This window comes from Musa acuminata, chromosome BXJ2-3 (genome assembly GCF_036884655.1).
Source record: "Musa acuminata AAA Group cultivar baxijiao chromosome BXJ2-3, Cavendish_Baxijiao_AAA, whole genome shotgun sequence".
Taxonomy (NCBI): Eukaryota; Viridiplantae; Streptophyta; class Magnoliopsida; order Zingiberales; family Musaceae; genus Musa; species Musa acuminata.
The window spans coordinates 23841416-23854161 of record NC_088340.1 but is presented as its reverse complement, the minus strand read 5'-3'; the positions used below and the strand labels follow the sequence as shown (position 1 = coordinate 23854161).

At 38.7% G+C, this 12746-nt stretch overlaps 1 protein-coding gene across 1 annotated transcript; it reads right to left on the bottom strand.

Annotated features, from left to right (window-relative positions):
* Positions 1 to 6150: 6150 nt before the first annotated feature.
* Positions 6151 to 9818, bottom strand: LOC103974660 (transketolase, chloroplastic-like). Its single transcript, XM_065099404.1, has 7 exons — positions 9227 to 9818; positions 8692 to 8782; positions 8456 to 8561; positions 8017 to 8299; positions 7768 to 7916; positions 7525 to 7678; positions 6151 to 7415 (listed from the first exon to the last, which is right to left on the bottom strand). Exons 1-7 carry the CDS (start codon positions 9734 to 9736, stop codon positions 6459 to 6461), a joined length of 2250 nt encoding a protein of 749 aa, XP_064955476.1. The 5' UTR covers positions 9737 to 9818; the 3' UTR covers positions 6151 to 6458.
* Between the last annotated feature and the right edge of the window lie 2928 nt (positions 9819 to 12746).

Below are 12746 nucleotides of genomic sequence, written 5' to 3'. Positions count from 1 at the left end.
TGAATCATGGTTTCTCTTGATTTCTCAAACTTTATACTTGATCTTTCTTTTTTTGATGATTGAAATAATGATTGGAATATTGATACAATTATGAATGATGATTTGGTATTATGCATGCAATACTTCAACTTATGATAATGATGCATGCAATGATAAAATATTCATGATGAAAAATTATTTTGACATTCATAACTTGATTTTTTTTTTAATCATCCTTTGTCATGATTTGAAAATCGCTGTAAAGGGAAAAAGAGATACAAAATTGTATTCTTCCCTTCTTTTTTACAATGACAAAGGGAGAGAAAAATTGTTAGCTCAAGATCAAAATTTGAAAACTTGCACATTACAAAAGAAGCAAACTTGCTAGCTTGCTCATCTCAAAAGAGAAGCAAGAAGTGCTATCTTGCAAATCTCAAGTCACACAAATGCAAACTTGTAAAATTTATAATTTTGCACATCATTAAAATTTATAATGATTTAGTGATTATGCATGTTCTAAAATGTTGTAAGATTCACTAGCTTGCATGATGTAGAACTTGCTATCTTGAACATCACCAAGAAGTCTATCTTGCCTATCTCAAGAAGCAAAAATATTAACTTACACATCTAGCAAAACTTATATTTCAAGAAGTAAGAGTTACTTTCTTGAACATCTCAAAATTGCTAGCTTGCATGTTTTAAAATGTTGTAAAATTTTGTTAGCTTGCACTTTGCAAAGAAAGCAAAAATGGCACTTTTCAAAAGAGAAGAAAGAGCTCGCTATCTTGAACATCGCTATCTTACATTTGCTTTCGAAATTTTTGCTAGCTTGCATGTTGTAAACTTGCTATCTTATTGCCTTGCATATCTAAAACTTGATAGTTTGCATGATGTAACACTTGCTAAATTTTTTAGCTTACAAATTACATGATGATAAAACTTGATATTATGTTTTTCATGCAATGATTTGAACTTGTGTCTAAACGTTTGATAGTTGGAACTTCTCCTTTTTGTTGATGACAAAGGGGGAGAAGTATGATCATGTTATGCATGATGATATATTGCAAATATTCATGATGAAATTTGCAACGACTTGAATTCAGCTTGAATTCAAGGTTGTATCAATATGGCATATTGATAGGGGGAGTTTGTTTAAACTCCGGGAGTTAATGTTAACTCCGTCATCAACTAGTTGTCATCATCAAAAAGGGAGAGATTGTTGAATCTCATATTTTGATGATGAAACCAATTGATAAGTGTTTATGATTTAATCTATATTTTGAGTGATGTGGGATGCTTCGATCAGGGAGAGACAATTAAAGCATGAAGAATTATATTGGGCCGGAGAAACATGTTAGAAGATTGGATGTCGCATCGGAGGATCGGTCGACGTATCAACAGAAGGCTTCGGGCCCTGGATTTGGACATTGGGCCAAGAAGAACAGATATTGCACCAAGGATATTGGAGTTGCAAGGTCAACTGGCCGATTAGGCAATAGGCCGCAAGAGAGGATGATCCGCCGAAGAATCGGACGAAGCATCAATGGACCAATGACATGTCGGACGACATGATTCATGCTTAGTAATAATTGTATAAATCGAAGTGTATTTTTATGTGTGCAGGATTAACTAAGAAAGCAAGGCATATAGCAAAATGAAGTCCTAGAGTCAAGAACGCGATTTCGTTGGGAGTTCGAGAGTTCGTCGGAAGTCCGGACATTCGTTAAAAGTTCTATAGGAATTGACCGAGAAGTCCTGGAGCTTACAAAAGAAGCTCATCGAAACTCCCCCAGAAGATTGTCGTGAAGTCTAGGAGCTTGCCGGGAGTCCGCCATAACATTACCGAGAGATCGTCGGAAGTTCACCAAAAGATCGTCGGAAGCTCATCGGAAGAAACTAGACTTATCTTGCTTAGAATATATCCTAGAAATCATAGTTAACATATAATTAGAGTTGGGATTGGGAGGTAAATAGGGGCCAACTGGGCCGAAGGTGGGTTGGTTTGGGCCAAATTCAAGGCCCAACCAGGGTGTTGAAACCCTGGCCAACGGTGGCACCGCCAGGGCCGGTGGTGGCACCGCCAAGGGAACATCACCCCAAATAATCTGGGCAGTGGTACCACTGGCAGCAATGCTGCCAGCGGTGGTACCGCCCTTGTTCGACAATGGTACCGCCTAGTACCAGATCCTGTGACGGTAGTACCGCCCAAGAACGGTGGTGGTACCACCAGTACCCAGGAAACTTGGGATGAGACCTTTTTAGCTCCAAGATTGAATCAACTTGAAGTTTATAAATACCCCTCTCATCCCTAGTTAACAAATACAAATATAGAGAATTTAAAGAGGGAAAAACGCTATTGTAATCTCTTGTGAGAATCCTCCTATTCTAGCTTAAGTGTTAGAATAGTTTGAGAGAGGAGTGAGTGTTTGTAATGGTTGTCTCCTAAACCCAGTAAAAGAAAAAGAGAGGTGTAAGAAAGAGGTTGATCTTTGCCTATTAAAGGAAGATCGATAGTGGATGCTGGTGGCCTCGACGGAAGAGGAATCGGAGGAGTGGATTTAGGTCACAATGACGGAACCACTATAAATCGGTTTGCATTTTTGTTTTGCCATTTATCTTAACTAGAAACTACCTTCCTTGCTTTACATCAACTACACTTTCATATGCTTTCAATTTAAAGATCTTTCTGAAATGGTTTTCGTCGAAATCAGATTTTATCGTATGAAGGGTTTTCTAACCGACGTAATTTTTACTGCTGCACTAATTCACCCCCCCTCTTAGTGCCGACTCATTCCTAACAGTCCTTACATAGGCCCAACTAGCCCATAATTAGGTTGGCCCAATTCTAATCCCAATTATATACTAACTACAAAATCTAAGACATTTACTAAGTTAAAAAAGTCCGTAAGTTTAGTTTCTTCTAGCGAGCTTCTGACGATCTTCTGGTGAACTTCCGACGATCTCTCGGCAATATTCCAGTGGACTCTCAGTAAGCTCCTAGACTTCATGACAATCTTCTTGGTGAGTTCTGATGAGCTTCTTCTGGTAAGCTTCTGGACTTCTCGGCTGGTTCCTACAAAACTTCCGACGAACATCTGGACTTCCGATGAACTCTCAAACTCCCAACGAAATCGCGTCCTTGACTCCAGGACTCCATTTTGCTTTATGTCTTGCTATCGTAGTTAATCTTGCACATGTAAAAATACACTTTGATCTAGATAATTAATACTAAGCATGAATCGTGTTGTTCGGCATGTCATTGGTTCATCGACGCTTTATCCGATTCTTTGACGTATCATCCTCTCTTATAGCCTATTGCCCAATCCGCCAGTTGACTCCGCAACTCCAATATCCTTGGTGCAATATCCGCTCTTCTTTGCCTGATGCCCAAATCCATGGCCCGAAGCCTTTTGTCGATATGTCGACCGATCCTCTGGCTCAACGTTCAATCTTCTGATATGTTCCACCGGCCCAACATGATTCTTCCTGCTTTAATTGTCTCATCCTGATCGAAGCATCCTGCGTCACTAAAAATGCAGATCAAATCATAAATACTTATCAATTCGTTTCATCTTCAAAATACGAGATTCAACGGCCCCTACCCCCACCCTCTCTCCCTCGCGTCTCAGTGTCATTACTATCCTAACATACCATACATCCCCTATTTTGATAATTAATCACCCAAAAATATGAAAAAGAAAATAAAAAGTGATATTAATCATCATTTGATTATGTTATGATAATTTGGATATAGATAGGCTTGGGGATGATTCAATATGATTTACACTCAAGTTACACACTCTAACATATATTGAACGTAGAAATCATCTATTTAAGAATATATGCTATATGACAAAAATATATCATCCTAAGAACACAAAGATTACATAGCCTAGCAAAACTAGATATCATGTGCCCTCAATTCCTACCATTCAATTTACAAAAAAGAAAAAAGCCTAAATGGTCAATATAACAACAACTACTAACTATGTATAGTAGAAGAGGGTTTAGTGATAGTTAAGTATGAGATGGGGGGGGTGATGCAATAGGGGTTGAAGTAGGAATGGGTGATTCATGCTTCTTCAACTTTACACTAAAAAATATTAATTAGTTGCATATAACTAAATAATGATTAATATAAATCTTTAAGTTTTGATATATTAGCTATAGTAACCACTTCATCTACTTTTTTTTCCTCAAAGTCTAAGGGATCTATGCAATGGCAGTATTCTTCTGGGGGATAAAAAATAAAAAAATTCAAACATAGATATATCACAAAATATATTATAGAGGTCAGCACCTTTACATTCCAATCAATCAATATGTCTAATTAAATAAATTAACATTAAGTTGGTTTGATAAAGATAACTTACAAGTAGGTTATTCATTAGGTTATCAATTAAGTGCAATGATCTGAGCCTAGACCAATATAAAAAACAAGTATGTAATCTAATGCAATCCACATTAATTTATATAACTCAAGTTTAATTTAAATATAAATAGGAGAATTATCCATAAACCTATCTAAACATCTCCAAAACTATGATATTAACAAGTTTAGCATTATTTTTATTTTAATTTTATGATTATTAATTATCAAAATAAGATATTTTTATGTAGAATCTATGATTGAGTATAACTCGAGTTTAACCCAAGTATAATTTGAGTATAACACAAGTGTAAATAGGAGAATTATCCTCAAATGTATCCAAAGTTTCTCAAGACTATTATAACATAGATCCTAACATGTTTAATATCATTGTTTTCTAAATTTTCCTGAATTTAGAATCATTAATTGTCGAAATAGGAGATTTCTATATTAAATCTATGATTGAGTATAACCTAACTATAATGCATGTGTAATTATAGTAATTACACTTGAAATCTATCGAAACATCTTTATAACAATTACAACATAATTCTAATATATTTAGTATCATTTTACCTAATTTATTTTATTTTTAGATGATTTTAAAAATTTTTAAAAAAAATATTTCTAAAGTTCTAGACAATATTATCACTTGGTCCAGGATAATACCACCTCCCCATGTAGGCACTGGGTATAAGCATTGCCACCATGCAGAGGTCCAAAAATTCAATTAATTTGTTGGCCTTAAATTCAATTGATCTACAACCCTAAATCACCTAAATAGTTAAGTTTTACATAATAGTAGTTATATATTATATATAAAAAAGGTTTAGGTAAAGGTTTAGTGGAGACAAGAGAGGAGACATCAAAGAGAAATCATGAAGGAAGAATTGATGATACCGGAGAAAAATCACTAAGCCTCTTGCATGAGAGAAATGGATGCCAATGAAGCCCAAGAGGAAGGAGCTTAAAGTTGGTGAAGAAAAGACACAGTAGTCGAAGGGGGATAAGTGGCATTGCCACCTACGATCGATACTAATGAAGCCGAAGAGAATACGAGTCATGTATTATCATCGTTGACAAAGCCAGAGAAGAGTGAAACCGAGTGCAAACATCATAAAGGAGAATTCCTCATTGAGACCACTTATACTAGGATTACACTTAATATGAAGCCCACGAGTATAAACTCTATGTCTTAAGTGGAAGACCCTAACCCACAACTGTCCAGACTCGCAACAACTCGACCTGCAACCAATTCGACCCAAACCGAAAGAAGCGATTTGATTTGGATCGAGAACTCGATCAGGTTGAACCAACCCATGAATCGATCTGACTTCAATCAGATCGATTCAAGGGTATAAATGAATTTTTATAACAAGATGTGTCTATGGTAAAAACTAAAGATGCGGCGTCGTATCAATAATATGTCAGTGTTAATTTATGGAGAAAAAGAATGAAAGCTACTGAAACGCTGCAAGCCACCCTGAAGAAGAGGACAAGATGGATAGGGAGGATCACTACAGCCATAAATGTTAGTGTTACGTCTATGTCTCGTGGAAGTCTATCCTTTTGGAGGTAGCTGATCCACCCATCTTGAGTGGCTCATAAACTCAACATACTTCTATCGAAAAATATCCTCAACCATTTATACCCAATGTCTAGGGCGGGGAGGGCGGGCGCGTGGCCGGAGAGAAGAGAGTGGGGTGAATGTGTATGTATATTTCATAGTGCCGTCACTTAACGTGGTAACAATAACCATGCAAGAGGAACAATACACAGGCGGGAGGACCTTTACAAGAATCTGGAAGAAGAGAGCAGAAAGAACATTTCCCAACTAAAGAAACTACTTTGAAAAGAGTTCCAAGCTTCAAAATAAATAGCAGAAAATACAGTTTGTCGAACAATCAAATAAATCTGATGAAGACAACTTCATCAATCATGAAGAAGAACATGCTCAAAGACATTCGAGAACTTTATTATGGGCCAAAAGCCAGATTTCAATCTCTTAAGCAGGTTTCTTTTGCTATAGTGTCATCAAACTCACGAGGGCACCGAAATCTAATTTCCCTTTGTAATCACAGGTGACAGAGCAGCGTTGAACAACTTCGTCTTATAGAGATTTGGCTGCTGCGATGATACTCTCTGCTGTTATGCCAAACTCCTTGTATATTCTCCCAGCCGGTGCACTTGCTCCAAACCGGTCGATCCCAATTGCCTTGCCTTTGCTCCCAATGTATTTTCCCCATCCAAGTGTGGCCCCTGCTTCAATACTAACCCTAGCAGTGACAGCAGCAGGGAAGACGCTTTCCTTGAATTCATCCGATTGCTCATCAAACAACTCCCAACAAACAAGGGATACCACACGTACCGCTTTCCCCTCTTTCCTCAGCTCATCTGCAGCCTTTGCTGCAATCTCCAGTTCTGAACCAGTGCCTATCAAAATCAGATCTGGTTTGTTGCCAGAGGAATTATCTGATATGATATATCCTCCCTTCTCAACTCCTTCAATTGATGTTCCTGCAAGCTGAGGAAGCTTCTGACGGGAGAGGGCAAGGACTGACGGCCTCTTCCTGTTGAGCACTGCAACCTTGTATGCCCCAGCAGTCTCATTGCCATCAGCAGGCCTGAGCATAAGAATGTTGGGCATGGCTCGGAAGCTTATCAGATGTTCAATTGGCTGATGGGTAGGGCCATCTTCTCCAAGACCAATAGAATCATGTGTCATGACATAGATGACTCCTGCCTCACACAATGCCGAGATCCTCATGGCCGCTCTCATGTAGTCAGTAAAGACAAAGAAAGTAGCACAGTAAGGGAGAAGGCCAGGGCTGTGGAGAGCAATGCCATTGCAGATGGCGCCCATCCCATGTTCCCTAACACCAAAACGGACATTTCGCTCCTTGGGTGTGCCTTTTTGGAAGTCACCAAACATCTTCAGCAGTGTCATGTTGGAGGATGCAAGGTCAGCACTACCACCAAGAAGTCCTGGTAGCACTTTCACAAGTGCATTCAAGTTCTGTTGTGATAAATTTCTCGTAGCATCTGCAGGACTTTCCACGGTATATATCTGGAAAGGAGCAAAGAAATTAACGTCTATCACAACCCAATTACCAGTACAAGCATGCTTTGTGGATATAGAAAGGAGCATGGGAGGTGAAATATCAAAAGAGAGTCACCGGAAGAGCTTTCTCCCATCCAGCAGGAAATTCTCCTGATATGATAGCTTTCAGCTCTGCAGCATCCTCCTTATACTTATTCTCATATACTGCAAACTTGGCATTCCACTCAGCTTCAAGAGCAGCACCTTCAGGAACATGGCGGCTCCAATGACTGAAAGAACAAAGCAAGGGAATTCGTTTAGACGCACAGTCTGCATAGTTTTATTTGATAATTAGAATATGAATCACATAGTGTCTGACCTCTTGACATCCTCAGGCACATGGAAAGGCTCATATGGCCATCCAAGATTCTGCCTGGTTGCATCAACTTCCTTGGCACCCAATGCACTTCCATGTACACTGTACGAGTTTGCCTTGTTTGGTGATCCATATCCGATGGTAGTCGTGACCTGCAAGAACTCAGTTCTTTATCAAGACTGATGCAATCAGAAGCTAAAATAATCAGTCAATCATATCATTTATAATCAAAAGCAATTCAGGAAACCAAACCTTGATAAGTGTCGGCTTGTCTTTAATCGCCTTTGCATCCTTAATGGCAGCACGAATATCAGTGTAGCCAGTGTTACCGTTCTTCACCCAGATAGTATGCCATCCAAGAGCCTCAAAGCGAGCGCTAACATCTTCAGTAAATGCAATCTCCGTGTCTCCATCAATAGAGATGTGGTTGTCATCGTAAAATGCGATAAGTTTTCCCAGACCCCAGTGCCCAGCAAGAGAGCAAGCTTCATTTGCAATGCCCTCCATTTGGCAACCATCTCCAAGGATAACATATCTATATCATCAAAATCAAGTTAGTTCTTACACAGAACTTAGCAATGCGAACATAAGCTTCATTTGCATTGCCCTCCATTTGGCAACCATCTCCAAGTATAACATATCTATATCATCAAAATCAAGAAAGAACAAGATATGCACAAAGAGCAGTTACGTGTAATGGTCGACAATCTCGTTGTCAGGCTTATTGAAACGGGCGGCCAAGTGTCTCTCGGCAAGTGCCAATCCAACAGCATTTGCAACACCCTGACCAAGTGGGCCTGCATCAGTTAATCACAAACAATGGAGATGTTAAGTACTCCAGCAACCAATGATCGGAAGAAAGCAAGGATTAATTTGCATGACACAGACTATGTCCCTCTAATAAAAACTTGTGCCAAGGGAACAAACCAGTAGTGACTTCAACTCCAGGTGTTTCAAAGTTTTCAGGATGACCAGGTGTCCTGCTTCCCCATTGCCGGAATTGCTGTATGTCTTCGATCTGAAATCATATTGAAATGATCAAAACCACATCCTTGAAGGCCACCTCTCATACATATAAGAAGATGATGTAACAGAGAGCCTTATTCTAATTTGGTTAACAATGGGGCACCAAATTGATCTTATCAAATGAAAAGTTGTACTACTTATAAAGCTCTAAACTTAAAAAATAATAAGCATAATATCTCGTTATGAAGGACAAAGGTAAAATTCCATGGAATATGGTATATCCGTCTATCTCTTTTCCTGTTTGTGCTTCCAATAAAAGGCCGAAAGCGTCCCAAAAAACAAACCCAACTTTTCACAAGTCAAGGAGAGCACAAAAGTGATCCAAATCACAGGAGGGAAAAAGAAAAGGTGTCGGAACGCCATCATGTTCCCAACTTTCTGGCCGATATACTCATCAGATCTGGAAAGAAACCTCGGAGAAGATCAAAGGCCTGACCTTGACGCTGTCGTAGCCGGCAAGGTGGAGCAGGGCGTACTGAAGCATGCAGCCATGGCCGGCGGAGAGCACGAAGCGGTCGCGATTGAACCAGTAGGGGTTCTTGGGGTTGTACCTCATGACGTCGTCGTACAAGATGTGGCCCATGGGAGCGCACCCCATAGGGAGGCCCGGGTGGCCGGAGTTAGCCTTCTCGACGGCATCGATGGCGAGGAACCGGATGGTGTTGACGGACTTCTCGACGAGGGCCTCCGCGGTGGCGGCCTCCACGGTCTCCACCGCCGCTGCCCTGGCGGGCGCCGCACGGCGACGCAGCTGATGCGACCACCGACGTTGCTGCAGGAAGCGCGAGGAGGGGGCGGACGAAAGGGAGAGGCCGGCGAGGGAGCTGAGGGCCAACCCGCTGGGGAGAGCGAGGCAGTCGGCGTAGGAGGCGGAGCTGGCACCATGACTGGAGACAGCGACGCCGACAAGGCCTTTGGCGGCGCTCACGGAGGAGGAAGTAGCCATCTCTCACTCCGCGGCTCTTCCTCTTCTCCTCTCAAGATCTGGCTTGAGATGGTGAGGAAGCACTGGCAGGTGCGTCGTGGGTACGTTTTCGGTCCGGGGAATAAAAAGGGAACGACGAGAGCCAATGGTGCCTGCGGAGCCGTCAGATCGAAAGATTGATGTGATCTCAGCCGTTGGAAGAGGGTAGGAAATGACTGCCTCGCGTCTTTCAGCCATGTCATCTTCACTCTTTATTTTACTATTATTTGAATTTTATTTGGATCCTGTTGTAAAAGCATATTCCCACTTTGGCTTTGAATGATGCCAGCATGGAATGATTTGTCTATTTCTTCAAATTTTGATTGGTTAATTTCTTGATTGTAGGCGTTGTAATATATATATATATATATATATATATTCCTTGGCAGGTTGGAGTCATTGCACTGTGTTTGGTGACGAGGCTAAGGATGGACCCCTTTCATTAGTTGATCTCACTTACCCCCTCACTAGAAAAGGGTTAGGTGCGTACCGCAATCCGCGAGATTAAACTAAGTGCACGAGCTTCTCCAAAAACTAAGTGCACGAGCCAGATTCCAAATTGATTCATCAAAGATCAATCTCACGAATTGAGTTAGTTGGGCTCGATCCGTAGTCGGAATTAGCCGAGTTGGCCCATTCTTGCTTTGGCTGACGTGAGTAATTCATGTAAGTGTTGTTACTTATATAACATTGTTGCAAAAGGCAACAATGACCGGATTTTTCTTGAATTAAGAAAGAACCCAACGTTACAACTTAAATGTTTTACTAGAATGAAATTAGGGTTATTTTATGACCCTATATATAGAGTCTAAAAAAGTACCTGAGCCACTTGTCATGTATCCTTTCTTTAAGGTGGTTATTATAACTATTTAATTAAATAAATAAAAATTTTGAGGCTTATAAAATAATTCCAACACCCTTTTAGAGGTGAAGGTAATATTTTTTTATAGAGGCATAAAATAATAATAATTAGATTATCATTTTTCACACTAAAGAAGGAAGACATTATATCTCAATTGTGATTACCTTTGATTTAGAATTGTTTACTTTTAATTTTAGCATACTGACTTATAACTTATATAAATACCCTTATGTAGATGTAGAACAATCTCATTAAGCAATACATCTCCTCTTTGTTCCTGTTCATGGTATCAGGACATCTCTCTCGATCTCAACTGCATTAAGAGGTTTATACTTATAGCTTATTTTCTAAATAAGGTAATTGAAAAATCTACCATCAATTATTGACCTTAAAACATCTCCCCATAATTCTATCTTCATGATTGACGAGAGTCATATTAAAATTATGACAAATCTTATAGCTCCATCTCAAACCAACATCTTGATATACATTAAAACTTACCAAGCTCAATTACGTTTGCCAATTATCAACTAATTATACATTAAGATCTTATGGACTTCACCAATGATACAAGCTGATGCTCTCTTGAAATAATCAAAATCAAAGAGGAACTCATTCCAAATCCAGAATGTAAGCTTTGGAAAAAAAAAAAAAAGATTATCTTCTACTTCATGCTATCATAACCTCTGTTTCTTTAATTTCTTCCACAATATGATTGACCAAAACTTAATCCAAATATAAAAAAATTTATACCAACAAGTTCCATACTAGGACGGAGAAGTTCTCTAAAAAACACAACATAGGAGGATAAAATAATTAATGAGTACATGCAAATCACTGAGGCAATTACTTTCTGAATTTCTTAAAGATGAAAATAAAATTATTATTACTATTCTTAATAACCTTTAAAATGAGTATAAAGAGATAATGCTACAATAAGAGCTTGAGACACACCCATCTCATTGGAGAAATCAAAAAAAAATTTGATCATGTAAAGTTGATCAAGAAAAGAACAAGAAGGATAAAATATTTATCACCGTCTCTCAATACAACAAAAAGTTAAACAACAAAAACAATAAGGTAACAATGATGACTATCCAAATCACACAAGGGCTAAAATTTGATTTAAGTTAATATTAAACCTATAAAACTTTACTAATAGTAAATTCTATCCAGGTGGCTTTAACCCCAAATGGAGCACATAGTCATTGTCTAATCAGATTTGCAACTTCATGTTTGTCATATTTAGTGTTGATTAATTTATAGACTCCTTGATGAAGCTACTACGATACTTATATTCACTCGATTTTATTGTAAGATAGATATTCATGATAAAATGCTAATCTTGTGGGAGCATATAAAGTAATAATAATTAATAATAATTAAATGATCATATGTACAACAGCAAAGAAGTCATTCAACTCTTAGCCATCGTACTCATGCTTGTCAAGGATTTAACAAGAAACCCTAAAATCATCATTTTTGCCCTTACGCTACTTTTCCATAGTTGACTTTTTTGCTCACATGACTTGGTTCTCGTGCACGCATTGCGCACGGCGAATTACGTTGGTTTTGTGCGTAGCGTCAACGGCGAATTACCTGCACGCTTCATGAGATGACTGGCTGAAACCCTTTTAATACTACGTGCGTAGCATGCATGCTGCCACGTGGCAGTTCATTATTTAACCAAAACGTCTATTTAAATCTCATGTTCTCAACTAATGTTAGGGTGTAGCACACTGCTTCTTTATTCAGACTTTTCAATTTAGTTTGAGATTTTTTTTATTTTTTTAACGGTTAGTGCACGGACTGTTCCATCTATTCACTACATATGACTACATAGGAAGATCAATCAGGATCATCCAGTTTGTATCTTGGCACAGCACAAGAGATAAAAGAATATCTTAAGACATCGGTTGTCGTGCTTTGAAGATCTAATTACTAATTTTTTATAATATTTTATATTTTTAGTATTCTCATTCTAATCGATGGATTAAACTCTATTATAATAATCTAAGTATACTTTCCTTTTAATTAAAATAAAACAAAACAAAATAGGGTACTCTCTTGACAATAAAAAGAATCAACTTATTAAACTGCTAGCATCAAGAGTGGCACTAAGATGGGGTG